The sequence below is a fragment of the Fusarium coffeatum genome (assembly GCF_003316985.1).
Source record: "Fusarium coffeatum strain FIESC_28 chromosome Unknown BRIP53273_contig_112, whole genome shotgun sequence".
NCBI classification, from domain to species: Eukaryota; Fungi; Ascomycota; class Sordariomycetes; order Hypocreales; family Nectriaceae; genus Fusarium; species Fusarium coffeatum.
In genome coordinates, this window is record NW_022157905.1 from 18,148 (window position 1) to 45,295 (window position 27,148).

Sequence of the window (27,148 nt, forward strand, 5' to 3'; positions counted from 1 at the left end):
ATCATTCGTCTTTCCTTCTTAACCTCACACACGTCATACGCTCTTACCGGGTCCCTCTTCCCAATATCTCAACTTTATCTACCTACCAAAGGCTCCTTCACACCAATCGCTTGACTGTCGTTATCGCTATCGTTATCGCTGTCGAATACCTCAACCTGTATCATGAAAAGTACTCCAACTACTGCGCCATAAGCATTCTCTATCACGATCAATAACTACAGCTATCATTTCGCATGCGTCAGCGATCCGTTCGGTCCGATCACGATTTATATCCTCGCAGCCACCCAATCTCAACCCACGATACCATCTCCAACGTTGCGACCTCGGGAGGTCGAGTGAGCTTCGACACGGCCGGTCGCAAGTCGAATGAATGCAACCTCTAAACCCCTTCCTGGCCGCCTTCTTCAAGAGCTCCCTCCCCAGCCAGTGCACGCCCGTTCACCACCATATCTTACTGGTCCCCTCAACGGATGTCCTCCTTACGTTCCGCGAGACCGAGAGCGGGACTGCTCCTGCTGAGGTCATCGCCTCCGAGGACTTCCTTGCTAGCCACGTCCTTCGTGTGCCAGCGCCAAATGGTGCTGCGGGAAGCAAGGATGGAAGCCAGAACCTGCGAGAGGTGAGGGGCAAGGCAAAACAGTTTACAACCTTGAACGGGAAGAGCGTGGTTATCAAAGATGCTTTCATTTATAGCAACAAAGGTGCGCAACCTAATGTGCTTGGAGAGCTATAGTGCTGACCTGGAATAGGCTTTAAAACGCTCGCGCAAGCACAGCTACTTAACGATATCGTCTTCTACCCCGATGTCTTTGAACCGCGGCAATGGCTCCTCTACTATATTTCAAGACCACTCGTGGGTATCTGGGAAGAAAACAAGATCGCTCCAGCGATTCTAGTGCCTGGCGTACGGAAGCGCAGGATTCCCGATCAAAAGCAGACACCAAATGCCGAGTCGACCGAAGCTGCTGCGCCTCGAAAGAAGGATATCAAGAGCTTCCACGACCTTTTGAATAACTTCCCCATGATCGCGCGCCAAATGCAACCTGGTCTCGAGAAACTGTTTATTGAATTCAACAATGTCTTCCGACTACCTCTTCCTCCCTCTTCGGTCGAGGAGATTCCAGACCCACCGAATGGGCCTATCACCAACGCTGTAAGACGAGTTCGGTCAAATAGTGCATCGGCGAGTATGCGCGACGAGAGTAGATTGCCAGTGACAGAGAACTTTTATGCTGAGGACGATGAAGACATCATGAGAGCGTCTCTTGAAACTGCAGTTACAACTGCCATTGATCTCTTTCAAGGAGTGGATAAGCAGCAGTTGTCTCTTCTAGGCGCCACAACCGACCTTACAGGGCCTCTTGTGGAAAAGTTGATCGAGCGTTATGTTACAGAAAATGTCCATAATCAGCTGTGGCCAAGGCTCAATGCTCTGAAGAGACCTTATGATTTAGAACTAGAGGCCAAGATCAGAAAGATGCAGTTCATCGATATCTCCCAGCTGGGCATTGCTATTGATGGTGGTTCCAAGGCGAAACACGACCTAATCATCCAGCTGGGCCCAGCTGTTGAGGAGTTCAAGAAGATCTCCTCTGCCGGTTGCCCGCAAGTCATGTTGGATCTTTTGCTGTCAACGATAAAGATTGTATCGCAGCTAACTGACACATCAAAAGCGCAAGCTACTTCTTCTGACGCTTCGTCAGAGAAACCCATCATGACCGTCAATGCGGACACCTTGGTTTCGTTCTTGCTTTATGTCGTAATCCGATCGCAAGTCAAGCATTTGCAAGCCCGCTTGATCTATGTCAGAAACTTCATATTCATTGACGATGTAGACAGCGGCGAGCTTGGTTATGCGTTGAGTACCTTCGAAGCAGTGTTGGCGTACCTCGTTCTTGACTCGGCTGGGTTGCGACGGGCTAGCAGGAGAAACAAAGCTCTGTGGGATGCGGCAAAAACAGGCACTCTTGATGACCTCAGAAAGATTATGGAACCTGGTTCCGGCGCTGCTGATGACGACGAGTCATCGGAATCCCCTTCGTCTAGTCGCCGGCCGTCGACAATATTGAGTCTCCAAAACGATACGAGATCGAGATCAGCAGGTCCTTCAAGGTCCAGGAGATCTTCACTGCGTCTTTCTCTTCACGACCAATCGCCATACGAGCATTACTCTCGTGGCTCTGGCCTAGGCCATGTATTCCCTTTCCAGGCCGAGGATGAGAACGAAACACATTCACACGACTTTACGATACCTGTCCGAAGAGTGAAAAAGGTCTCAATGGACACACGAAGTATATCAGGCGATTCTGAAATCTCATTCCACTCACGCACTGGAAGTGTTGGGACTATCGGCAGCGCTTTGGAAGGGGATATCTCAGTGGCTCGGTTGTCACAAACGAATAACTCGTTTGGAGAGTCAGTTTTGATGATGGCCATTCAATCTGAACGAGGAGAGACACTAAAGTACCTGCTCTCTCTGACAGACTATTTCTCTCCAGCCTTTGTTCTCGATGATATGAATAACGAAGACACCACATTGTTGAGTGCCGCTATTCAAGTAGGCAATGCTCAAATCATCGATCTGATTCTTGACTTTGTCATAGCCGCAACAACTCCTGAGCAGTTGGTTTCATACTTGGCACAGCAAGATATTTGGGGACGCAGCGGTGCTCACTATCTCTTCAACGCCCCTGCACTAATAAGTCGCATCGGACATTTGATACCTTGGCGACAACGAGACAAGAACGGACAGACACCGTTGTTCGCTCTTTGTCGCTCTTACGACCACAAAAACTATCTAGGCATGGTTGAAGCCGGGCTTGACGCAGCCGCCGCCGCACAGCATGATGGGCTGCCTCTGCACGTCGACGAACATGTCGACAACAAAGGAAATACATTGCTGCACATTGTCAGCAACGCCAGCCTCGCCATGACTATCCTACAATACTGTGATGTTGATGTCAATGCAACAAACGATAAGAGGTTCACGGCGTTGATGGTAGCCAGCAAGTATGGCAGATATGACATGGTCCGCTCGCTGTTTGCCGACCCCAGAGTAGATGTAGGAGCGAAAGAGATCAGAGGCCTTACTGCGGTTGAACTGGCCAAGGACGACGACGTACGAAACAAGATCGATGATCTTGCCTTATTCAGTATGCCCGCCGGGCCCGATGCTCGCATCACTGGTGTGGTCAGAGCATTCTTTGTGGAAGACGCGACTGTGCGGTTGGTGTTGAAGTCAGCAGCCCCTACGGACCATGACAGCTATACAGTGACGACAAGCCGCCGTTCACTCTCGGATTTTGAGCATCTGCCAAATCTTCTCGCGCTCGAAAACCCGGCTTCATGGATACCATCTCTCACCGATGTACGATCCCCGTTCCAAATACCATCAAAACCATCTCGTGCTATTCTTCGAGACATGCAGGCTCGCGCAGACTGGTTCCTGAAGATAATGTTGATGCACCCGACATTTGCTACTCACGAAATGTTGTGGGAGTTTTTCCTGGTGCCAGAACTGCAACTGGACATGATGGAGCAACGAACGCTTCTCAAAACGGAGACGCGGGCAGAGAAAGTACGGGACGAGTACGAGCCAGTGGAGGACGTTAGAGAAGTTGAACAGTTTGTTAATCACGCGCGAGAAATGATTAGGAGCGTGAATTACTCGATTAAGAGTGCGACGAGACGCGCCAATAACCTTGGACTCGTCGCAGCAGGTACGTATACTAGACGAACGACGTGACCCAATGAATCTTAGTGAACTAACAATTTCGCAGACATGTACGACTCGTCAGTGCTTCTTCATCGAGCTGTCTCAACTCTTCATTTCCTCCCTCCCAGACACATAGAGGCGTTTGAGACTTATGTGCGATCTATCATTCCTACCCAGTCAAATCCTCAGGCGAACCTCCACTCGTCTTTCCTAGCTTTACAATCTACTGTTCAGGCACTGCTGGCGTCCTTGTCTCGGCCACCATCCATCATTTCCCAGATGAGGGCTGCCAAGCGTGAGGCCGACAGAAACTTTAATTCTCTTAACAAATCTAGATGGCCACTTGGCCTCCTGGATGACACAAGACAGCGACTTTACGATGAGAAGGAAGAACGGGCGCGGAAGTCAAGAGAAGAGGCCGCAAACCTTGCAAGGGAACTTCGATACACACAGCAGACGGTGGCTGGAGAGCTGGCAGGGTGGCAAGACCTACATGAGAAGATGGGTCGTCAGGCTATCCGGGACTTTGTCCGTGGGATGGTGGTACAGGAGAGAATGAAGTTGGATGGCATGTTGAGGGCGCTCCGGAAGGTGAGATCCGATGGCCAGGATCTAGAGTTGACCAGAATGAGTAACGGGACAAGGCTACGAGCCCCTCCACAGGTGACAGAGCCTGAGGCTGTCGAGATGGATGAGACTGGAGGCCGTGGCGACGCTTCATAATGAGGGTAGCGTCAATTGTGGATATCGAACATGTTCAGTTCATGGGATCAGAACCAAGTATACAACACTATAGAGACGTGTGATATTAAGCTAGAAAAGACGCGTTGAGCATTGGCAGGCATAGTTTGCTGGGTGCCAAGCTAAAGCTGATCTGCATGAGGGTCTTTGGTACAGGGAATAGGGAGGCAATAGCTTTACAGTAGTCAAGAGGCACGGACGGAAGAGATGGATGGACGAATACCCAGCAGGTGAAAAGAATTACAATGAGGTTTCCTGTCTGCCTGTCTGGCACATATTGGTGAGCCTCTTGCATACGACATAAGCATCTGTAGAAAGTCAAAGTTGAATGGAGTTGAGTTTGAGAACTGTAGACATCAACATGAACTTTAAAAAGATCAAAAACATTATTCATCTGGATACTGTCAGTGTAATAGCATTGAACCATTCATCGGACTCTAGGGTATCAAGATCCCCTTGAGTCGTTAAGTGACAGCAGGTACTCAAGGGCAAGTGACCCACCCCGGTGGACAAAGTATATTACGGAGAGGCACAGAACGCAATGCTACACGTAACTCTAAACTCTAGTGAAGAGTCAGAGAGGAAGAGCGACAGGGGTGCACGTGTTGAAAGAGTCCAGGGAGTCAAAGCTTGGCGAAGAGTCAAGACAAGGATTGGAGATGGAGAATTGTAGAATGAAACATGAAACACTAAACGGGAAGAGGCAGAAAGAAGGCTACTCCACGTCCACGTTGAGATGCTGCAACACTGCATAATCTTCTCCATAGTCTAGAGCCAGTCATTCTCTTTTAGAAGTTGGAATTTCGTGATCGTGAGTGGATGTGATGCTGATTGGCTCAAGGCGCGTGGGATCCTGGCGCGTGCCTTGCAGCGAATGAGAAGAGAGAGCCAGGATCGCGAGAATATCAGAGTTGAAGTCTTGTCTCTTGGGAGTTGAGGCTGTGTAAGTTGAATTCAAGGTGAAAGAGCAAGTAATTTGGTGGACCGAAGAGCAAATTTCCGTAGCCGCGGAGGAATGGTGCGACAGTGGGCTTTTTAATACGAAGAAGAGACTATCTATTGTATGGTATTTTTACTGTTAAGCGCCCGTTTGTGTGTGTACTGTATATTAATATTAGACGCCGGGCGGTTATCGCTTGGTCGAGGCCACTGAAACCCGGTAAGAGAATCTGCTTCTATTCTGAGACTGAGACCGAGACCGGGACTGAGGCTCTATGACATCCATGCCATGTCATGTCATCCCATCTAATGTCATCTCACTATCCATGCCATGTAATGTATGGGCTGTTGTACGGGAACGTTTGAGATTTAGAAGATGGGGGGACTGGTCTTGACCCTGTAAGACATTGAATTTTGGAGGATGGTTGTCCCTGACGATGAACTGGTACAAAACGCGGTAGTAAATAAAAGAGTATCTAGAACACGGTCTCTATAAAAGAATCGCGTGCTGCTAAATCTATCGCGTTGTGGTGTTTCCCGTGCTAAAATATGCCGAGTCCAGGATCTAAAAATGAGTCACAAGCGCTGGGCCATTCAGCGGTCGGGCTTGTGCAGCTACGGGACCAAGCCGAGAAGCACTATCCTTGGCGTGGATCATGTCCTCCAGGGAGTAGAGACTGGGGTAGTACAGTTTTACAGACTTTCTCGCACTTATACCACTGCGTTGTTACAGTAGAGCGCTTACAGTGTCGATACGATTTGACCAATCAGATCCTCTACAACTTACACCTCAACCATCTTCAAGCGCGTTCTCTTCCTCTTCCACCTCAACTCTCTTTTTTACCGTGTTTCAGAATCTTCTCTTGCGTGTTCCCAATGAAAATGTTTCTTGTTTCGTGCGTGGCAATCCGTGGATCGGATGGGTCCTATGCCGGGGAGCCCAAGCTCAGTCGCCCATCGCCAACCATTTCTCTCCATGGTTCATCAACAACATAAGAAGACGGCCTCTCCCTGGGTCTCTGGTCTACTTTTCCACTTCATCATCAGCCTGTCTTTTACCAATCATCCTCCTAGACCTCGCATAATTATCCTCTCCTCCTCCTCTCTCTATTTGTTGTTCGTGATCTGGCATCACTTACCATCAACCCATAATTATCAGATCAAAAAGCTTCACAGCACTATTTGCACAAAGTCTCGCTGGTTTGAGACCTTGCTGCTATAACGAGATCCATACTCTCTGTTTCAGCATCAATCCCAAGGAGCTGGTCTCCCTGACCCCTGTCATCGATTATAGACATACAGCACTAATACACATCCATCATCATGTCCTCGTAAGTCAACCAACCAACAATACTATCATACAATGTCTCTAACATACTATGGAGTCTTTCAGTTGACATGCCTTTCGACTTCACATTCCCTTCGGCCTCTATTGAGCGCCCAAGTCCTCCTCCTGCCATGTCATCTCTGCCCTTTGACCAGGCTTTCCTTGACATGGCATACGCCTCAGCTTCAGCCTCTGCTGCTGGACATATCTCTGGCCACTCTCGCTCTTCTTCAAAAGCTTCCGTCTACTCTGCTGTCTCCATCGACTCAGATCACGACTCACTCTGCTCTCGTTTGACGACACCTCCTCGAGCCTCTCCTGCTGTTCGTCAGCATGGACCTCTTCTCCTCCCCAAGATCCGCTCTCAGGACCAGGATATTGATGCAACTCCCACGCCTACTCCTTGTGGCAACTACCGCATGGTGACACCTCCTGCTCCCAACCCTTCTCGCCACTCGCGTAGCTACACAAACCCAGAGTCTCTCAGCATCACCTTTGATACTCCTGGCTCTATTGCTTCTGTCAACACATCTTTCTCTAGCCAACCGGATGACTCCCTGTCTGCATCACTCCTTACCTCTCCAGCCAACTTTGCCACTCACATCTCTGGCCCTTCTCACTCACGACGTGCTTCCAGCCTTGATGCTACAACAATCGACCGCTATGGCTACCCAACTTACCGCCAGATGCCTTCGTTCGCTCCCATTGTTCCCCAGCAGCAAAATGACTATGGCTTCGCTCCCTATGACTACAGTTCTCGAGCTCAGTCTCCTTTGAGCCTCGCTGCTACTCCGGACCCTACTCCCAACACCAACCTTCTGAGCTTCCTCACCTCAACCAACCCAGCTGCCTCTCTTGTCCGCCACATCTCGTTCCCCATGCGAGATGCCTCCACCAAGCACTTCTGGTGGGATGTCCGCAACATTCGCTCTTGGTCATCCTTCAACGCTTCTGCCATTCTTTCTCTTCCTGGTGCCTCAATCCTTCTCACCAACCCTGTCCCTGCGCCTCTTCTTCCTCGGCCTACCTTCACTTCTCGTCACCCTGAGACCGAGGCTCAACTTCACTCCATCTATGCCTCATACTACCTCCCCAAGCTGAACTCAGCCCTGGCCATGTCTTCCACTCGTCCTCTGCACCTTTCAGTGGCCCCTAAGACAGCCGGCATGAACGACCTTCTCTTCGTTGCCAACGCTGCTGGCGAGTCTACCACTGCAGCTGCTATGTTCGGTGGCAAGCCCACTGCCCGGGTTGTCGGTCTTGTTCGCAGCTTCGACCGCTTCAACACTGGTATGCGCGTTGAAGGCAACATCAAGCGTGTTGAGTACCTCCGTGGCCTCGCGGCTATCCATCATGCCATGCGCGAGCACGGGTGCCGCTACGGTTTCATCCTCACTGAGATTGAACTTGTCCTTGTTCGCAATGGCACCGCCAACACTCCCTTCTTCGGAGATCTCGAGGTTACATCTGTCCAACTTGCCGCTTCTGCCCCCGAAAGTGACGCCTCAACCTTGCCACAGGAGACTCCTCTCACTGCATGCCTCGCCCTCTGGGGTCTCTGCCAGCTTGCATCCGATGATACTCCTGCTGGCAACGCCCACTGGCGAGCTGAGATCGGCGCACCGGCTGAAGGAACCCGCCGCAAGGCACAGCCCCGAGACTCTTGGATGCCTCAGCCGCAACTCGCTGAGAAGCGTGAGGCTAAGCGAAGCCGCGGATGGGTATGGCCCGAGGATGCCATTGGTCGTAAGGAGCTTGGAAAGCGAGGAGTTCGTTATGGTGGTGTCTAAGGGCCTGGTGCCTCTTAGCAGCATGATGATGATTATGATTACGCGAGATGAACGGACGATTGGATGATTGAAAAAGAAAAGACTTGATGATAATGAAACACCCTTCTTGACTTGGTAACTTGTTTAGTATCTAATAAGAAAAACACTTCAAAATGACTATAACTGAGTGCGAAATTGTGACAAGAGTTTGGCTACAGAAATTGTCATCTGGTCTCTTGAATGGTGCCGATGAAGCCCAATCGTTGATTTCCGCACAACAATGTGAGAATAAATGCCAATAGCTTCGAAAAGCCATGCCATTTTGATTTACATCATTTTTAAGCCACAATTGACAAAGTGGTTGGAGAGGATGCAGGCGTTATGCCTTAACCGTGGTAGACGGTTAGGGTATATAGACTAAATCGTGAAGAAAGTTTTCAACAATCATAAAGGCCGTCATCGTATAGGGGTCAGTACATCAGTTTGTGGCTCTTCGAAGCACTGAAAACGCAAGTTCGAGTCTTGCTGACGGCAAAACGTCAAGTTGATTTTCAGGCGGATCATCTCTTTTTGCAAATCTTAGAATATCTATTTTTGTTTTTTTGGGCATTTTATCTTTTGTCGAAGTGTATCTTTTTGTCATTCTTGGTTGACTCTGGGCTGTTTCTTTTTGTGCAGGGTTTGAATGCCCCTCACAACCCCACCAGAAAAGCGATCATGATGGAGGGATGTAAGTTGACGTAAGTGTTTGTGAGTATGATGTCTTCTTGTTGAGATTACAGGCCGGAATGATTTTATACTATGATATCGCTACTGCGCAAGGCAATTATCATTAACTAAAGAATACACAATCCATTGCTCTACATTTCGTTGCAGTATCGTCGCCAGGATACCAGTCTGCAATCTTTAGGGTAGATGCTGGATCAACCGGGTGACACTAATGCCAACGCTGAGCATGGGTTTCCAACAGTTGTACTAATTATGAAGCACAGGAACTGACAGTCAAGACGTAACAGCACACACCTGATGAATATTTACTTCCACAGAACAAACCACAGCAGGACAATTCATAGTTCAAAGCAGTTTACATCACAGAAAGACTTCACATGAGTAGGGGAAAATTAAAAATGTCTTCGTCACATCGTTGCATTTAACTTTTTTCTATGTAATTAAATACCAGAAGTGATATTGCAGGCTTAGCTCTTGGCAGCACCAGCCTTGAAGTGGACAATATCACCGTCCTCCATGACGTACTCCTTACCCTTGGTCATGATCTTGCCCTTGGCCTTGACCTCGGACTCATCACCAAGTTCCTTGAGGATGTTGTAGTTGAAGACGAGAGCCTGGATGAAGGTCTTCTCGAAATCGTTGTGGATAACACCGGCGGCCTGAGGGGCCTTGGTGCCAGTGCGAATGGTCCACTGTCGAACCTCATCAGGTCCAACAGTGAAGAAACTGCCAAGCTGCAGGGTCTTGCGCATCTGGAGAATAACCTTGGGCAGAACAGACTCGGCACCGACGGTCTTCTGCTCCTCCTTGGCCTCAGCCTCGGTCTCGAACTGAGTAAGACGGGACTCGTAAGAGACGGAGACGGGGATGAGAGGGTCACCCTTGGCATTCTCGTTGATCCACTCGACAATCTTGGGAAGATGCTTGTTCTTCTTGCGGATGAAGTCCTTTTCAGACAGGTTGACGAGGTAGACAACGGGCTTGGCAGTGAGGAGGAAGAGAGGGTTGATGACCTCGATCTAGATGAGCTAGTCAGCGAAGGCTCAATCAAAATCTTTCAACAAAAAGATGAATGTGAAGGTTTGCAATCAGAGTAAAGTTTATCTCACTATGCCTCTAAGCGTTGTTTAGGTGAGGCATTCGACGAGCTGGGATTAGATCAGGCCTTATGGCCTTTTGTCATCAGGAAAGCAGGGAGTGGTGAAAATAGAGAAAAAAGTTTTCTTACCTCCTTGGGGCCCCAGGTGCCCTTGCGGACGTCCTTGCCATCGTTAAGCCAGGCCAGAACTTTTTCAAGTGTGTTCTGGTCTTGGACGGCCTTCTTCTGCTCCAGACTCTGACCACCCATACGGGTCTTCTTCTTCTGGTTCTCGAGAGCCTTTTCAGTGAACTCGATATCCTTGAGTCGGAGCTCCTCGCTGATGATGTCAAGATCACGGGTGGGGTTCACGTCACCCTCAATGTGAATGATCTCGGCGTCATCGAAGCAACGGACGACCTGGAAGATGGCATCGACAGCGCGAATGTGGGACAAGAAAGCGTTTCCAAGACCGGCACCGGTGGATGAACCGCGAGTCAGACCGGCAATATCGTAGACGGTCAAGTTGGCGGGAACAACCGACTTGGGCTTGTACTTCTCGACGAGCCAGTCGAACCGGTCATCGGGAACGACGACACGGGCTTCCTCAGGGTCGATTGTGGCATAAGGGAAGTTCTTGATGCTGTCAGCACCCCGATTCTAAAGACGGCGGATGGCGAGGGGGCTTCATACAGCTGGGTTACCGAGGTTTGACTTGGTAATGGCCTGGAAGAGGGTAGATTTGCCGACGTTTGCCAGACCGACCTGGAGGTACGGTTAGTACATGGCTTGCATGTCATGGCATAACCCTCAGGGCTAGCCAGAGAGGTGGTGACGCACAATACCACTCTTCAAGTTGTTTCCAGGCCTGCCCAGAGGGATCTTCTCCTCAACGACTTGCTTCTTGGGAGGCATCTTTCTTGACTTGGCGTAGTTTCGATGTTGAACAAAGAAGACTAGGCCGGAGCGCGTGAATGGAACGGATCCAAGAGCTGCAGAGCTGGCTGCGCGGGGTGCAAGAGGAGAACAAGAAGCGAAGAAGAGAGACGATGTGAATGACTTCGTGTTGAAGAACTTAGGTTGGCAGCTAGCCAACCTGGACGGCTTTCGAGTGCGAGAGCGGCGACGAAGGAAAAGGGAAGAGAAAAGAGTTTGAGGAAGAGAGAAAATATTTCTCTTTTTATTTTGCGACGGAGCTTGGGAAAATGAGATGAGAATTTGTTCGTGACCCCACCTTGCTGGGTTTAGAGAGGTTGGGCCGTGCCAAGATTTCGGTTCATCGGTGAAGCTATTAGTCCGACTGGAATTCCAGCATAACGTCATTGGCTGACGAAAACAGCTTGGCAGGCAGGTACAGCCCACTGATCCCGACCGCCCGTGCGCCTGCGCAGCGAGACCCTGGATCCAGTGGACAGGCACAGTAACGGTATCGGCATGTCACAGAACGAACGCATGTCGTTTTAGGCGGCCGTCTTTGGAAATGCATGAGCTCAGAGGATTGATTTTGGACCTTCGCCGAGACCGCGGCTTCTGATCTTTAAAGGAACAAACCTACCTAACTAACACGGCCCGAACTCTCCGCTTCCTTTCTGTATTTCCCTTACCTCTTGTTCTATTCATCAACCTTTGGAGTTAGAACAATCCATCACTTCTTTGTTCCCAGGATTGTTTGCCGTGACCAGACCCTCGACCCTCGCCTATGTTTACCTGAGACCTACCTGAAATAGCATACATCAAGGATAGGATATTAGCCCACCATTTCCCCAGCCCCGCTCCAACCCATCAGCTGCGAACCCCAAAGCTTCGAGCGACTTTTGACGTCGCATTTCGCAATATTGTAACGGTCAGAATGCCTCGTCCCAAGAAGAGCTCTTCAGTGAGCAGATCTCACCGTTCGACACTATCTCTGTCCAAGACTGAGATTACCATTCATGTTTATGATCTATTGCCGGTAAGTAAGCCCCGTCATATTCTCTCATACTAGCTTCCCTTCATGACGAAGATACTGATTTGCGCGGCTTGGGCAGCCTGGCCGGTTATCATCAGTACTATGGACAGTAGGCGCTTCACTTCTACATTCAGGCGTCGTAATCAACGGAAAGGAATACGCATATGGTGGACATGACAAGCGGGGCCTCACTGGCGTGTACTGGACAAAACCTAGGACCGAACCGCCTGGAGGCACATTCCGATGCGAGATCCTTCACGGATTCACTCTTGCGACCGAGCAAGAAATTGAAGCGACTCTCCGAGCTGCTTCCGACGAGTTTCTTGGCACATCGTACAATCTCCTCACCAAGAACTGCAACCATTTCACCTCATACCTATGCAAGCGGCTTACAGGACAATCAGGCCCAGGGTGGTTGAATCGTGCTGCTAGTATTGGTGTCGCACTGCCCTGCGTCGTTCCTCGAGAGTGGATTGAACCACCAGAGTATGATACGAGTGAAGGCGCGCTGCTGGATGACTATGACAATTCGAACGAGAACACAGGCATGCTCAAAGCATCGAACCCTCATTTGCTGACCGATAGCAACGATGACAGTGGGGATGACGATTGGAATTCCGAGGATGAGAGGAGACGCGGCGGCAGTGGTAAGGGTAAGCAAGCGCTCCGCGATACCGCCGGACGACGTCTACCTCCTGCCGAGAGGGCTCTGCGATGATAGATTGTAAACCAAGGTGCATATTTTTTTCTTCTTTTTCTTTAGCGGAGTTTGGAGTTAGCCGGCAGGTCGATCAGGTTAGTACGATACCAGTGGTTTGATACTTCAGAGCAGATCGTTCTTTTGGGAACTTGCAAATCAAAGCAAGCTGTTTTTTGTTCATTTGTATAGTACATGTCGTACAGAGTATAGTACATTCACTTTCGTAACCCTCTGTGGTGAAGTGATATTCTGGCATGAACATATCCCCAAAAAGTGTCCAAATTCCAACGCAATTCCAAACTTCCATGTGGCTTACAGACGTCTGGGCTTCTCACTCCTGGTACCACCGAACTTGATTCTTGTTGAATCGGCCACACGCACAATCTTGTCTCGCAAGACCTTGCCCTCGGGGCTCATCAAGACCTTGAGAGCGGCTTCTCGTCCCTGGCCAAAACCTCGCATCACAACCTCCAATCGGTTCATTTTGATCGGCCAGCCGGTATGGATTAATCGCTCTAGGACATACTTGGTAAGAGAGTAGGCGGCATCGAAAGTACCACGACGAGACTTGCGGAATCCAATGTTGCCAGCCGAAAGGGAAATGATGGGGCCTCGGTCGGGCTTGGTGCAAGTAATGTGAGTGTTGTGCTTGTGAGAGTAGATGTGGAAGTGGTAAGGCTCAAGGTCGTCCTCCTTTGCCTGTGCCTTGCGATTCGATCTTCTGTTCAAGGCGCTCGTATCAATGTTGGTCTGGTCGAGTGTCTTGAAGACAAGACTCTGGGATAGGTTGGCCATGGCACTATTGTTGGGAGTAGACTCCGTCTTGGTTGTTTCTTGTGGGCCATAGATGCTCTCCAGGATCGAAGCGGTGCTGGGTCGGCTCTTAGGCTTGTCATCGCGGACAGGAGTCGTTTGCGAGATCGATCGGATAGATTGGAGGGTGACTCGAGGACATTGGAAAAGCGACTTTGCCGCGAGGCGGCTCGACAATGTGCGACTCATCTTGTGCGCATTGCCTGTCGTGGACTTGCAATAGAATTGGATTGGATCTCAAATGATCTGCCTCTGGCAATTTTTACTCGCGGTCGGTAGCTCCCCCACGAACGGGGACCCGATTGAAATTTCTACCGAGGCTTTGCCGCCTCGGTGCTTGCCTTCCTTGACTTTCCGCCCCCGGACCGAGATCGCAAACCAAAATTTCGTCCGGGAATTCCACCACCTTCCACCGTCCATCCATATTCCATATCCACACTCCGTTCTTCTCTGGAGGGTTTCTTTGTCTGCTTGTGTTGTTGCAATAATGAATTCCCTCGCAAGAAAGACGGCCTCCTTGGAGCTTGCCCTGTCGCGGGCTTCTGCTCATGTCTCATCTGCTGGTAGATCTCCCGCATATCGCAGATTAGCATCCCAGCTCTCTCAGAACGCCTCTCGTAATGGCGCTACGACACAGAGCTCAATGCTCTCCGGATCTGTTCGACCTCCCTTGAGGTCTTCCTTTGTGCCCGCCGAGCTTCGCTACACCCCCACTTACACAGCGCAATCCCGCCTCTTCCACCTCTCTAGCCACTTACACCAAGAGAAGCCTCAAACCGAGCAGAAGGCTTCAACTACCCCCCCCACCGACGCAAAGGAACAAAAGCCCACGGACGCCGAGTCCGAGGCTAAGACCGAGAAGCCTGAGGAGGAGCAGTCCAAGAAGACCGAGGAGGGCGAGAACGGCGAAAAGGAAGGAAAGGAAAAGGAAGATGGTGAGGGCGAAGGTGAGGGCAAGGACAAAAAGAAAGAGGACGCCCCTCCCCCACCTCCCCACGGTGATAAGACCCCTTGGCAGGTGTTCATGGAGACCATGAACACCGAGTTCCAAAAGTCCCAAGAGTGGAATGAGTCTACAAAGCAGATTGCAGCATCCGCTAACCAATTCGCCGAGAGCGAGGGTGTGCGACGTGCTCGTGAAGCTTACGAGAAGTCTACCGGTGCTGTGTCCTCAACCCTCGGAAAGGGTGCCAAAGCAACTGCAGGTGCCATTGGCAAGGGTGCTTCTTGGACTTGGGATACTTCAGTTGTTAAGGGTGTGCGAAAAGCCGCCAATGTCACTGGAGACGCCGTGGATAAGGCTACTCAGCCTATCCGAAACACAGAGGCCTACAAGAACGTCAAGAATGTCATTGACGATGGCAGCTCTTCCCGGTATGGTGGCTGGGTCGAGAAAGAGGAGCGACGGAAGCGCCGAGAGGCTCTCGACAAGCAGCGGGGTTACAAGTCCCCTGAAGTCATGGAAGAGGACATCAAGTAAGTATATTTCCTCTCTATCATTCGTATTGTTCTAACAGAAAGTAGCGCTGGCACTAGCGTGACCCTTCACAAAGATGCTGCTTGGAAGGAGGCCTGGAGAGATTTCCGCGACCAGAACAAATACGTTCAAGGACTTTTCAGCTTGAGGGGCAAGTACGAAGAGTCTGAGAACCCTCTGGTCTCGACCGCTCGAAGCATCACCGACCGCATTGGAGGCTTCTTTGCCGAGAACGAGACTGCCATGGTTATCAAGAAGTTCCGATCTATGGACCCCAATTTCCAGACGGAGCCTTTCCTCCAGGAACTCCGCGAGTACATCCTCCCTGAGGTTCTGGATGCCTACGTTAAGGGTGAGACCGAGACCCTGAAGCTGTGGCTCTCTGCTGCCCAGTACTCCGTGTACGAGGCCTTGACCAAGCAATACCTTCAGGCTGGCATGAAGTCTGACGGAAAGATCTTGGATATCCGAAATGTTGACATTCTGCGAGCGCGTATGCTTGACCCCGGTGAGGTTCCAGTCTTCATCGTCACCTGCCGCACGCAGGAAGTCCACGTCTACCGTAACGCCAAGACAAGCGAGCTTGCTGCCGGCATGGAGGACAAGGTTCAGCTCGTTACTTATGCCATTGGTATCACACGAGTACCCGAGGACGTCAACAACCCTGAGACACGGGGCTGGCGTCTGATTGAGATGCAGAAGAGCGGACGAGACTGGTACTAAAAAGCACGATCATTACAACGCGGCGTCAGGGGTTGGAATCTGCATTTGTTGGATACCTGAAAGATAGGAGGACGGGCGAGCAAGGGAGCATCGCCTAATGTGTTTTAATAACTGTACAATATGTTCTATCATGTGAAAATACCAGGGCGGACTCTCGACACGAAGACAACATCAATACCACAACACAACACAACATAACACCACAAAACCAGCATTTTTTGGAGAATGGATCTGGGGCTGTTTATCAGCAAAAACAAAATGACTAACACGCCGCTCTGCTTGCCTCGAAACGAGGCTTTTGTATGTATGATTACCGAAGGGAAAAGGGGCATTGGGCTGGGCATTATCAGCGGTGGGAGGAACATGGACTATAGACAGGTTCAAAAGTTGCCTTTGTATTTGAGGCCATTCCAATCTATTAGAGCGATAGGCAATTCGCCTGAAAGCATGCTTGAATCAGTCCCGGGCCAAGTGTTTCGACTTGCCGTGAAAGATAGAACGATCTACACCTATTCTTGAGTTCCCTTGTTTTGCAATCGGCTTCTCACCTCCATCAATTCCTTGCCTAGCAAATTCTGCCCCCAAGACCCTCGTGCACCTTCTGCGTCAGCGGCTTTAAACCCAATGCCCCAAATAGGATCAAACGGACTAGCCTCGACAAGTTCTCTGTCACCTGTACCAAGCAGTGTATCGAGCAATGATCCTTCAAGAGGATCGCCGTCCGGTGTGCCCTTCTTGTACCCTTCTTCCGTGACAGCACGGGTGAATTTGAGAATGTTTCCTCGTCGTACGATCTCGCAACGATGCTTAAGCCACTTCGCTTCATCAAAATTCTTGACTCGGCGGCCTAGGGACTTTACTTTTCGCGGATGACCTGCTTTGAGGATCTCGAGACCTGTGTCATGGTCTTTGAAAAGAATAGCCTTCTGATACATCATATAACTTGACACTATTAGTTCATATCTCGAAACGCTTTCAGAGGACTTACTGCTCAGCAGTTTTGTAGGTTATCTTTTCATCTCCGTCATCGCGAAAAGGGCAGTAGTACCATTGTGATAGGTAACCGACCTCTGGATCAGACTCTTTCCAGAAGTACACTGGACCAGGATCAGGAGAGGACGCCATTGTTGTTGACAGTTTTCTGGAAAGGTTGTGAGGATATGTGAAAGCGGAGAAAGGATTACGAGGAAAGAAGATAGTGCGGCAATGCCGTGCCATGTTATGTTTATAAGTGAATATCGTTCAAACCTTCGGGGAAGGTGCGACAGTGATTCAGTGAATCGGAAGTGGAGGCTGCGGCTGAGGATGAGTCTTTCGCCGTTGACTCACGGGACAACCATGAGGCTGAATACAGAGAAGTTGCGCCTGGCATAGAAAGAGGCAACCTTAAACAAATGAATGGCCTTGGAACTACCTTGTAAGTGCCATTTTAAGGTTACAGGTGCAATGCACCGCCTGCCCGGGCTTTCTTGACTTGACTTACACGAAGCGTTGTAGTAAATGAATGGGTTCTTTTGAGTCTATGCTCTCGCGTTAAATTTTGTACGCCACAGTAACAGAAGTAGTGTTTTGCCATGTAAGCTTTTACTTAATTATTTGTAAGTCCTTGATTCTTGGGATCGTCTTGTCAAGTTTGCTTGAAAAAGTCATCGACCTTATTGATATTCTAACTGCCTAGGTAGGTAGGAACCTACCTAGGTATTCGTGATAGACGTCCGCTTCGTGTCCAGCATAGAGAAGCAAAAGGATTGACTAGGAAACTTCAAGACAGACCAAGGAATTCAATTAAACGCTATCTCAAGTATCATTCTTTCACCAAACTAACTGTATGTCCGATGAACTTATAAGGCTCTTGAAAAAAGTGCTTGCAAGCTCCATGTCAAGGGTATCTATACGCTACTTTGACGCTCGAACATCAACGAAACGGGGGCTTGGTGTAGGGGTATCACGTTCGCTTTGCATTGTTCCAAATGCTTGCGAAAGGCCGGGGGTTCAAATCCCTCAGCCTCCAGTTCCTTTTGCTTTTTTTGTCCTTCGACTTCCTTTTTCTTTTGAGCCCGTTATAATGAGTAAGACGTTATTTGTTCAAAGTTGGCGGACATAGACAGGAAGTTTGTATCGCGACCCTGCTTAAACCTTGGACCAATGCTAAACCCCTACCAAAAGTGACCGAGGCACGAAGAAAAGAATCCACCGAACTTATGTATCTTAGCTTCGGTGCTTTCGGTCTTTTCCTAGATAAATATAGAGAAGCACGGATTATATACCTAGTTACTGGTTGACCTCTGCAACCCTTCCAAAAGTATAGTAAGCCCAGTGAATCAAAAGAGCGCGGGCTGTGAGTGGGAGCTTGCAAAGAGATATGGACTTGAAGGAGACTGAACGAAAGAATTAGTGCATTCATACACCAAACCTCTAGTCTAAAGAAGGTGTTGCATTTTCTTTTTAGACCACTTAATCAGTGTTGGTTCATGCATCTTAGCTGCCTGGGCCGGCTACTGCCTAACTCCCGAGACACTTCAATTGCCGCCGAAGCTGAGACGGAGCCGGAGCATAAAGTGGGGGAGAAGCTCAGAGAAGCCCCGGAAGCTCGGAACTCTACTGGGCCTCGCTTTTGACAATCTTCAACCAACATCTACAAATTAACATCGCAGAAATTACCTGACACTTTCATTGCTCGACAACACCGCGCAACTTCTTCAATCTAGAGATCAATCACTGCTTCACACCATGGATCACGTCGAGAGTCATATGGCTCAGCAAGCCAGCCAAGAAACGTACGTTGTCCATCAATCCATCGCGGCCGAACCTCACTAACTCTCCCAGTGCTTCATTCTTCACTCCTCTCAACATAGTCCTCCTCTCCGCCGTCCTCTACACAACCTATGCCCTCCTGCGCTCATCGCCACCACCCTCGCTTCCTCGAGATACTCCGTCAACTGTCTTCCGAACCTACACTCCCCACACTCTCTTCCCTTTCAACGGCGAGGAGAACCGCCCTGTCTACCTTGCCGTGCGCGGTCGCGTTTTTGATGTAACTCCTGGTCGCAACTTCTACGGTCCCGGTGGTCCGTACAGCAACTTTGCCGGCAGGGATGCAAGCCGAGGCCTTGCGTGTGGAAGCTTCGATGAGGATATGCTGACCAAGGATCTTGATGGACCCCTTGACAAGCTTGAGGGATTGGATGCCGAGCAGATGGATGCGCTTCAGGGTTGGGAGGAGAGATTCCTGGAGAAGTACAATGTCGTTGGAAAGCTGGTTTCCGTGCAAGACTATGAGGCGCAAAAGGCTTAGGCGGTGGAATGAAGTCATCGCAAGCTCAGGATATGAGATATACAGCAATCATGGAGCCAACACTTCTGTCACTGTGAACTTATGCAACATATGATAGATCATATTAGGGCACATGAGTGACTCGCATTCCTTCATTACTATGAACTATAACAAAGAAGAAATATTCCATCTACCGGTATAAATGCCAGGCAGCCCATCACTCTATTCCGACGAGTTGTCTTAACAAGTCCTGACCCTACCCAAGAAAACAATATATGAAAAGCAGGGTCCACGTAACCAAACTCCGTGCAATGCCTCCTGTACATTTTTGTGCGTGAAGAGTTGTCACGCAGTTCCCGAATGAGAAACCACTATGTATATCCTGTAAAAGAAAAGAACAACGGCGTACTCGCCAAGACTCAAATGGAGGAAGTGAGAAACAACAAAAAAGAAAAGAGAAACAAATCGAGGATCCTTGCTCAGTTGAAATCATACACGTGCTTTATTGCTGCATCTCTAAAATCGACGCTGCTTTGCGCAGAAGTGCTGCCGTCTTGGCAACGATGGGCTTGGCGGTTTTCCAATCCCCCCCTTCTATGCTGTCCCGAATTGAAGGGAAGACAGCTCCGTCGTTAGACCATGCTTCTGGCCCAAAGACGACGCTCTTGAACTGTGTGCGGTTGGGGATCTATAAATGGTCAGCTTGATATCCGTGATCAGGTGAAGATGAATTTGACTTACTCCGCCACCGATTTCAAGGTCCAGCAATGCCGTCTCAAAATAGGCCATCTTGTTGTTGTATGCTAATCGAGTTGCGCCAATGTCGTTGGCCTCCCAGCCTCCATTGCCCAGAACGTCACGATCCCAATCCATCTCCCACTTTTCAAATGTGGCAACGTTGTGCTGAATGAGCTGTACAGCTTCCTTGAGCTCCTTGAAAGCGTCTGTCTCACCCTTGGGTTGACCTCCTAAGCGCTTGATAGCCCACTTCTCGAGCTCTTTCACCCATTGACCTAGTCTCTGCGCATACCAGCCCATGTCAAATGGCATGATAGGTCGGTCTGCCATGTCAAGAATGAGAAGAGCCATCACTTGTCCCATAGCACCATGATACTTGAAATCGGGATCGATCAGGTTGTCCACCAAGTTAATCTTGTCGTAGCTTGAATGATGAGGGACCTGGCTTCCCCTGAACGCCAGGTCGAGCGAGCTAGTTCCTGAAATGTCCTGGAATGGGAGATGGTTGCCCCTTCCTTCGGGCTGTTTAAGTTCGGCGTGGCTCTGGTCCCAAAGCTCCTTCAAAGTAGCATTAGTACTAGGGTCGATAACTCTGCCTAGAGCGTGCAGAAGAGCCTTTTGGAAGACGGGCGATCCGGAGGCGTGCAATTCGTTGCCAACAACAGCTGCATCGAGGTTGATGTAGGCAAAAGCATTGTCGCGCAGGGCATCTGAGTTGTGTTCGACGTACTCTGTTGAGCCGATCAGGTTGTAAGCAGACGCATCCCATGACATGAACTCGATGGTTCTCAGGGGTCTCCAGCCTCGCTGTACGAGGTCTCCAAAGATTCTGGCCATCTCGATCATAACGGCGGTGCCTGAATGGGGGTCAGTCGCACCAAAAGCCCAGGAATCACGCTGGTTGCCGATGATAATAGACTTGGATGTTTGCTCCATGCCATTGATCCGACCATAGACGTTCCAGATAGTGTGCATAGGATCCTCATCTTGCTCGTTCTTCAATCGCACAATTGGAGATTTGTTGCCGCCAGTCCACCACTCGATATCTGGAACACCACCTTCCCATTTGTTTGGTACCTTTTTGCCATATCCCTTGAGGTGTTGAAGCAAAATCTTGGCGTCTCTCCATGCCAATGGAAGACTGGGAATACCAACGAGCCCATTGGCCTTGTCGAGAGTAATTCGCTGATCTCCTTTGCTACCATAACCAGGGGACAAAGGATCACCGATGGCCCAGTTTGTGAGACCTACGGAACCTCTTTGAATGCCGTCGGCGGGCATGTACAGTCCTTCAGGCGCAACAGCACCCTTCTTAAATCCGTCATCAGCCGGGTCGGAGTAAGTCAGACAGCCAGCGAAACCTGCAAGCTCCGCAGCCTTGACCTTGAGACCTTGGTTATCCAGAGAACCACCATTTCGTACCAGCGCAATAGCTCCTGTAACATTAACTCCCTTACTCACGAGATACTCGAAATCCTCTCGTGAACCGTAGTTGGCATAAATGAGTGGTCCCTTGACGTCACCCGACTTGGAGTATCCGTGAAAGGCATATGTTTGCCGGCCTGCTGTCTCGCCACCAACTTCCTCCTCCTCTAGCTTGGCTGTCCATATGGCCTTCTTCAGATCCTTTTCGTCCATTATTTGCACCGCACGACCGTCCTTGCGGGGATAGTTGATATAAACCTTGTACTCGTCCATCATCACCTCATCCAGCATAGCTCGACCAAACATGGCCTGGACATCCAGAGCAGTCGCGTAGTCGCCTTCGGTACCGGCGATATGGGCATAGTTCGAAAAGTGTTGAACGGAGGCGCGCATCCTCATGGGATCGACAGTACGCAGTAGGTGGGCTTTGAGATCCTCAGGATTAAATCGGAACCCGCCCCCAAGACGATCTGATAGACCTCCGAACATATCGCTGGCGAAAAGCAGATAGAAGAATCCCAGTATAATCGTGAGCGCCAGAATGCGCACGCAAAACAGTATAACGACTGTCTTGTCGAACTTGGGTATACTCCACCTCCGCGTTGTCTGGCTTGGCGTCTCCTCATTCTCACCCGTAGCAGTCTCGGCGTTTTCGGACGCTGGCGCATCAGCTCGTTGAGGTAGACGTATGCGCAATCGCGGTAATCTTGGGCGCCAGGACCATTTCCAAGCCGGTAAAGTTAGATATGAGCCTATTCGTTTTCCCCACTGGGAGCCTCGGGATCGGTCGGGTTCTTCGATCTCCATCTCCTGCATCTCACGTCGGACCTGCGCGGCTTCGTCATCGCTATCACTGTCACTGGCCCACAAACTGTCCTCATCGTCGGTTTCTACTGTTGGTGGTCGATAACCGTCGGGTCTGCGTGAAGAGCTGGCAGCACTTGAGTGCTGTAAGAGACCTTGGGATTCGGCTTCGGTTGCATTTCGCTCGTTAGTCGGAGATCTTGGAGCAGGGGACCAGTCGTCGGGGTCATAGCGACTACCGCTGGCCACGGCCTGGTCGTATGTGGGAGGTATAGGATCATAGAAAGGAGCCTTTTCCGAAGGCATGTTGATAATGTATGAGCGCTAACCGCGCCCTCGGTTGTCGTATATTCAATCCGATTGAAGCTTTGTCTTGGAAAGGTTATAATGGAATCGGCATAAACAGGGCCATTCGATGTTGCTGTGAGGTTGAGATAAAGGAGTGGATTGAAAGTCGATCGATCGATACGATAGGAAGCAATTAGGATGGATCAGGTCCAGTACGAAAGGAGCGTCAAGAAAGAGAGACAAGAGCAAGAGCCGGACGCCAGAAGCGCATCGCCAAACAAGAGCTCAGAAGACAAATGCCCCGGTTCAACGGGTTAGTCGATGGAGTTGATTGGCAAGAAAGGAAAAATAAGACAGTATAGGTTGAGATGATTAGTTAAAGTCAAAGGACGATTACTATACCAGACGATCGCGACGGGGGATGATGGCGAACGGAGTGTCCACGTAAGGGACCGGAGCCCACTATAACCCGCCGGTTAGTACGGACCTGACCTGAGCGTGAGCCTGAGACTGAGGGCGTTCCTCTACGGGTTGGTCGAGTCTTAAAGTGGCTGAGTTAAGACTGCCATACTTGGCAAGCCTTGGCTTCTATTTATTTTTTGTTGAGAGCATGAGATCTTTCCTTTTCAACACCATCATATTTGACTTGATCAATCTCTATAATCTTTATTATTTGGTCAAATTTTGATATGAAACATGTTCTGACACTTGACACTCGGTTTGAGAGGCATCCAAAGAAGCTCAAAAGTCTCCTGAATTCGCCCATGCACGCCACCAGGATTACCCCACAAAAGCTGGGATAAAGGAGACAGCCTAACTGGGAGAGGGAGGTGATGCGCGTATCTGGACCTTGAACAAGCTGTAGAGTTGCAGCCAGGTCATCTCATTCTTAGCGTACATTAAATTCAAATTCTACGATAAATGAACTGCAGTCCAAGAATAGCCAGAGCCCCATCTCTTAATTCAATATGGAGACCGATCTAGACTACGGAGTACTGTACCAATAACTCGTAGGTATGGACCCTCTCCGGATTGGCTGCTTCGTACCCCTGAACTCAACCTCCACTGTCACAAAGACTCACGAACCTATGTAAGTAACGTCACCGCGGCTTATGATCAATCTTGGGGCAAAAGTTACATATATACAACTGCCTGCTCCTTCGACAATACATGCAGGCTAAACATTATCTATCGCTATGCTACTCATTCGCCTTCTCTTGACCTCTTTCGCTGCCAACCAGACCTCAGTTCGGGGTCAACACAATACCCTCGTACTGTCGACTGCGAATATTCTCCAAGGTCTGGTTGAAGTGTCGGCGGCTGTTTTCAACTGACGCAGAGTCCTGTTGGTTGCCCGCCAGGTTGGAATGAATGAGCTCAATAAGTCCATTAAGATACTTGGTTGTAACCTGCACGAGTTAGCAATTGATTTTAGGATTCGTTCACTAAAACTCACTGATTCGTTCTGCTGGTCGAAGTAATACACGTAACGGTCTAGGATCTCAACAAAGAGCTCAATCGATGTGGCCGTCTCCATGCAAGAATCCGCCACCCGAAGAGCTCGCTGAAGACATTCGAGCACTCGCTTACCATCGCGGTAAAGCTGTTCATGTTAGTTAAGCTCTTGAATGCGTGGAACAAACATACCTCTGTCTCTTCGGATTCGCCATTGGCCACAATGGGAGTTGCCCACCACAGGTGACTAGCCAGGTACACAGCGCGACATTGATCAGGCTTGCGCAGCAACTTGCTTCCGTGCTGTGCACATTTGGTAATGAGTGTATCGTAGTTCTCCTTGCCGAAGTGGCGGGTCTGGTGAAGAGCAGTCGCAATTACACAGACTGCCTGGAATTGAGCTTTGGAGTCTGTGACTGCCTCCTCATACACTGTAAAAGCCTGCGCAAAGAATTCGTACGCAACTTCTTCAAAACCTACCAGATCGGCTGTTTGACCAGCCGATGCAAATAGACGCAGCGCCATCTCGGCAGCGCCAGAGCTGTTGACACGCGTGTATAGCGTACTCAGTGCAGAATGCATAAACTTGAACAGGGCGTTGCTCTGCGTCTCCCAGTTGTCGTCGAAGTGCTCTCGCTTCTTGAACTTCCTTGCCAGCTTCATACATGCTGTCAGAAGAGGAGGTGTAGTTGTACGGATACGCTCGTTTCCTTCCGAGTACGCTTTTCTCGTCATTTGAAGTAGCTTAAACTGAGTGTCGTTATCCTCAGCTTGCAGCAAGTGCACCATCCTTGCGAGCCATCCCTGCTCTTCCATCGTCTCGTCGGTCTCCACAGGGCGCCTTTGGCTAACACCGGGGTAACCTTGAGGTGCTTGAGATCCCTCCTTAATGAGAACTTTCAGCACTTCCAACACATTCTCAAGCTGTTCCGTAGTCGAGATCGTAGTTTGGTTTTTGAGAAGAGTGCGAGCAACGCCACCGGCAACGGCGCGGCGAGTGGGGTATGATTGCGACTGGAAAAGAGGAACGTAGGTAGGAAGAGACAAAGCAGTAAATGTAGAAACATAATGGTCAAGAGGTGCTTGCAGCAGGGCAAGCAAGCTCTGCTGAGCGGGGGGTGAGTGTAAATCAGCGTTGTTCATGTTCTCCCGAACCTTGGTGTTGGCGTAAGCCAGAATCTGGTCGACATAGTCAAGTCTATCGGGATAAATGTTGAGAGCAAGATTGCAAAGTGACACCAGAAGAGCAATGATGTCCGGCACAGGGAGATGCTGGGCTTCAACTAGGTTCTTAACCTGAGCAAAGAACACCTCGTAGAGCTGGACCTTGTCTGTGATGGAGCCTTGGCCATTGACAGCCGTTGCTTCTGTCTCGGCCACTGAAGGGGTAGATTCGGCGAGTGTGCTGGAATCGTCGGCACTACTCTCACCAGTGGTTTCGCCATCATTCCCTTCGGCTTTGGCTGTTGTTTCATCCTCGCTTTCGGAAGTCTTGGTGTCCTCGGAAGACTCGCTAGACTCAGAAGCATCGGCTGGTTTGCTATCCTCAGGAGATTTAGAATCTGAAGGTGTGGCCGCGGGAGTATCTTTCTGAAGATTAACCTTCTCCAGCAGCTTCGCCAGAGCATCGGCCTCCATCTGAGCCCTATCCTCCGACTTGTTCTCAGGTCCATCGCGTTCGGCGTACTCGGATAATCGGTCCATCAAGCCAATCACAATAGCCTTGACGTTGACGTGAGGGTTGAGGCGCGAGACTGCCCCAAGGAACTGGTCCAATGTGTGCAGGTGGAATTCGTCTGGGAAAACTTGCGTAATCACCTCAAGGAGATACTCTTGGGCGAGAACGTCCCGACATTGAACCACCTGCTCTAGCAAAGGCGCTAGAATACTGGACTTGTAGGTTTCGAGGTCGACAAGCTGACTTAGGCGAACAATGTTGCTGCCGACAAGTAGTTGCAGCTCCTTTCGCTCTCGAATCCTTTGCTCGCGCTCCCTCGAATGACCTTGGTGCTGTAGTCGAACCCATAGCTTGTTCATCTCAACAAAATTCGTGAGCACAAAGTTGATGGAATCGCTGATGTTGCCTTCGGGACCGTCGCTCTCGGTTGTCGGCAAGTAGTCTCTCGCTTGACCTGAAAGATAATAACGAAGGAAGAGTCCACGAATAGGATGCTGAACACCTCGGCTCATATCCATCATGTCTTTCATGAGCTCCTTGACGGGCGCATCCTCAATGGCCATGTAAGCGGTTCCCACGGTGATCATGAGATATAATCGTGGAACGATATTACCGGCATATTGAACAAGCTCGTAGAGGTCGGCTAGGTGGTTGACAGGGTGGTTTTCGCGAAGGTGGACGGACAAGTATCGCAATGCGTCGAATACAGACATGTACAGCTCGTAGTATTGTTTGGGACCAAGGCTGCTGGTGCGAAGCTCAGAAACAAGGGTCGAGCTATCAAGAGTTAGTGATACTGTTCAGGGGATTGGACCATCATGTCGCGCATCGTTGTTGTGACGTACCAGCACTTGAGCGCATCCATTAGCTTGCCCGGAGTATCGAGACATTTGCGCATCAGCGAAGTCTGCTGACGCACGGCAACCAGGGCATCTTCAAGCAGACGAGCTTGGTCCTCGGGGGGAGCTGGCGTGGCCATCTTGTCGGTAACTGCGGCCGCGGGGTAGCTTGGAGTAGGTCGAAGCAAGCCAAACTCCTAGCAATTCACAAGAATGCGACGATTATAGACGCAATCGCGGAGGATACGGCGGCGAGATTAAAGGTTGGATGGAGATTCCGGGTTGTAGTGAGGTTGCGCCGCATACAAGGCGCAGAACGGGTACGGGAGCGATGATGATACGGGGGAGGCTGAGATAATGGGTTGAGGTGGGCCCTTGCTGTATCCGTAAGGTAGACACCTGCTGTAGCTTGCTTGGAGACAGCGGATAATGGCGCTGTACCTGCACTTCTTTTGGGCTGCAGGGGCTCCAATCCCAGCCACCCATAACCCAGAGCTCCATTTCAAGCCGTCCTTGCTGCTTGCGCCGCAGGATTTGTCACGTGAGGCATCTACTCTAAGTCAATCTCACAGAAGGGGAAGGTAAGGACCATGTCACTATTCATGGATGTTCATATTCATGTTCATGTTCACTTATTCTCAAATCTCCATGCTTAAATGTTGTGAGTAGCATTTTAGACACTAACAAG

General features: G+C 50.0%; 10 protein-coding genes across 10 annotated transcripts; 5 read left to right on the forward strand and 5 right to left on the reverse strand.

The window, feature by feature from the left end:
- Nucleotides 1-370: 370 nt before the first annotated feature.
- FIESC28_05170 (uncharacterized protein) lies at nucleotides 371-4,438 on the forward strand (the record flags this gene model as incomplete). Its single annotated transcript, XM_031159317.1, has 3 exons — nucleotides 371-701; nucleotides 750-3,719; nucleotides 3,780-4,438. 3 exons carry the CDS (start codon nucleotides 371-373, stop codon nucleotides 4,436-4,438), a joined length of 3,960 nt encoding a protein of 1,319 aa, XP_031016555.1.
- A 2,280-nt stretch (nucleotides 4,439-6,718) lies between these two features.
- FIESC28_05171 (uncharacterized protein) lies at nucleotides 6,719-8,512 on the forward strand (the record flags this gene model as incomplete). The annotated part of the gene is made up of 2 exons (XM_031159318.1): nucleotides 6,719-6,726; nucleotides 6,781-8,512. The coding sequence occupies 2 exons, from the start codon at nucleotides 6,719-6,721 to the stop codon at nucleotides 8,510-8,512; spliced, it is 1,740 nt and encodes a 579-aa protein (XP_031016556.1).
- Nucleotides 8,513-9,687: 1,175 nt separating this feature from the next.
- FIESC28_05172 (uncharacterized protein) lies at nucleotides 9,688-11,213 on the reverse strand (the record flags this gene model as incomplete). Its single annotated transcript, XM_031159319.1, has 4 exons — nucleotides 9,688-10,239; nucleotides 10,449-10,934; nucleotides 10,992-11,063; nucleotides 11,139-11,213. The coding sequence occupies 4 exons, from the start codon at nucleotides 11,211-11,213 to the stop codon at nucleotides 9,688-9,690; spliced, it is 1,185 nt and encodes a 394-aa protein (XP_031016557.1).
- Nucleotides 11,214-12,147: 934 nt separating this feature from the next.
- On the forward strand, nucleotides 12,148-12,964 carry FIESC28_05173 (uncharacterized protein; the record flags this gene model as incomplete). The annotated part of the gene is made up of 2 exons (XM_031159320.1): nucleotides 12,148-12,253; nucleotides 12,381-12,964. The coding sequence occupies 2 exons, from the start codon at nucleotides 12,148-12,150 to the stop codon at nucleotides 12,962-12,964; spliced, it is 690 nt and encodes a 229-aa protein (XP_031016558.1).
- A 294-nt stretch (nucleotides 12,965-13,258) lies between these two features.
- FIESC28_05174 (uncharacterized protein) lies at nucleotides 13,259-13,948 on the reverse strand (the record flags this gene model as incomplete). Its single annotated transcript, XM_031159321.1, has 1 exon — nucleotides 13,259-13,948. One exon carries the CDS (start codon nucleotides 13,946-13,948, stop codon nucleotides 13,259-13,261), a length of 690 nt encoding a protein of 229 aa, XP_031016559.1.
- A 298-nt stretch (nucleotides 13,949-14,246) lies between these two features.
- FIESC28_05175 (uncharacterized protein) lies at nucleotides 14,247-15,959 on the forward strand (the record flags this gene model as incomplete). Its single annotated transcript, XM_031159322.1, has 2 exons — nucleotides 14,247-15,235; nucleotides 15,284-15,959. 2 exons carry the CDS (start codon nucleotides 14,247-14,249, stop codon nucleotides 15,957-15,959), a joined length of 1,665 nt encoding a protein of 554 aa, XP_031016560.1.
- Nucleotides 15,960-16,468: 509 nt separating this feature from the next.
- On the reverse strand, nucleotides 16,469-17,084 carry FIESC28_05176 (uncharacterized protein; the record flags this gene model as incomplete). Its single annotated transcript, XM_031159323.1, has 2 exons — nucleotides 16,469-16,901; nucleotides 16,948-17,084. The coding sequence occupies 2 exons, from the start codon at nucleotides 17,082-17,084 to the stop codon at nucleotides 16,469-16,471; spliced, it is 570 nt and encodes a 189-aa protein (XP_031016561.1).
- Nucleotides 17,085-18,689: 1,605 nt separating this feature from the next.
- Nucleotides 18,690-19,254, forward strand: FIESC28_05177 (uncharacterized protein; the record flags this gene model as incomplete). The annotated part of the gene is made up of 2 exons (XM_031159324.1): nucleotides 18,690-18,736; nucleotides 18,786-19,254. The coding sequence occupies 2 exons, from the start codon at nucleotides 18,690-18,692 to the stop codon at nucleotides 19,252-19,254; spliced, it is 516 nt and encodes a 171-aa protein (XP_031016562.1).
- A 481-nt stretch (nucleotides 19,255-19,735) lies between these two features.
- FIESC28_05178 (uncharacterized protein) lies at nucleotides 19,736-22,506 on the reverse strand (the record flags this gene model as incomplete). The annotated part of the gene is made up of 2 exons (XM_031159325.1): nucleotides 19,736-19,921; nucleotides 19,975-22,506. 2 exons carry the CDS (start codon nucleotides 22,504-22,506, stop codon nucleotides 19,736-19,738), a joined length of 2,718 nt encoding a protein of 905 aa, XP_031016563.1.
- Nucleotides 22,507-23,732: 1,226 nt separating this feature from the next.
- Nucleotides 23,733-26,600, reverse strand: FIESC28_05179 (uncharacterized protein; the record flags this gene model as incomplete). The annotated part of the gene is made up of 4 exons (XM_031159326.1): nucleotides 23,733-23,897; nucleotides 23,945-24,091; nucleotides 24,136-26,398; nucleotides 26,467-26,600. 4 exons carry the CDS (start codon nucleotides 26,598-26,600, stop codon nucleotides 23,733-23,735), a joined length of 2,709 nt encoding a protein of 902 aa, XP_031016564.1.
- Between the last annotated feature and the right edge of the window lie 548 nt (nucleotides 26,601-27,148).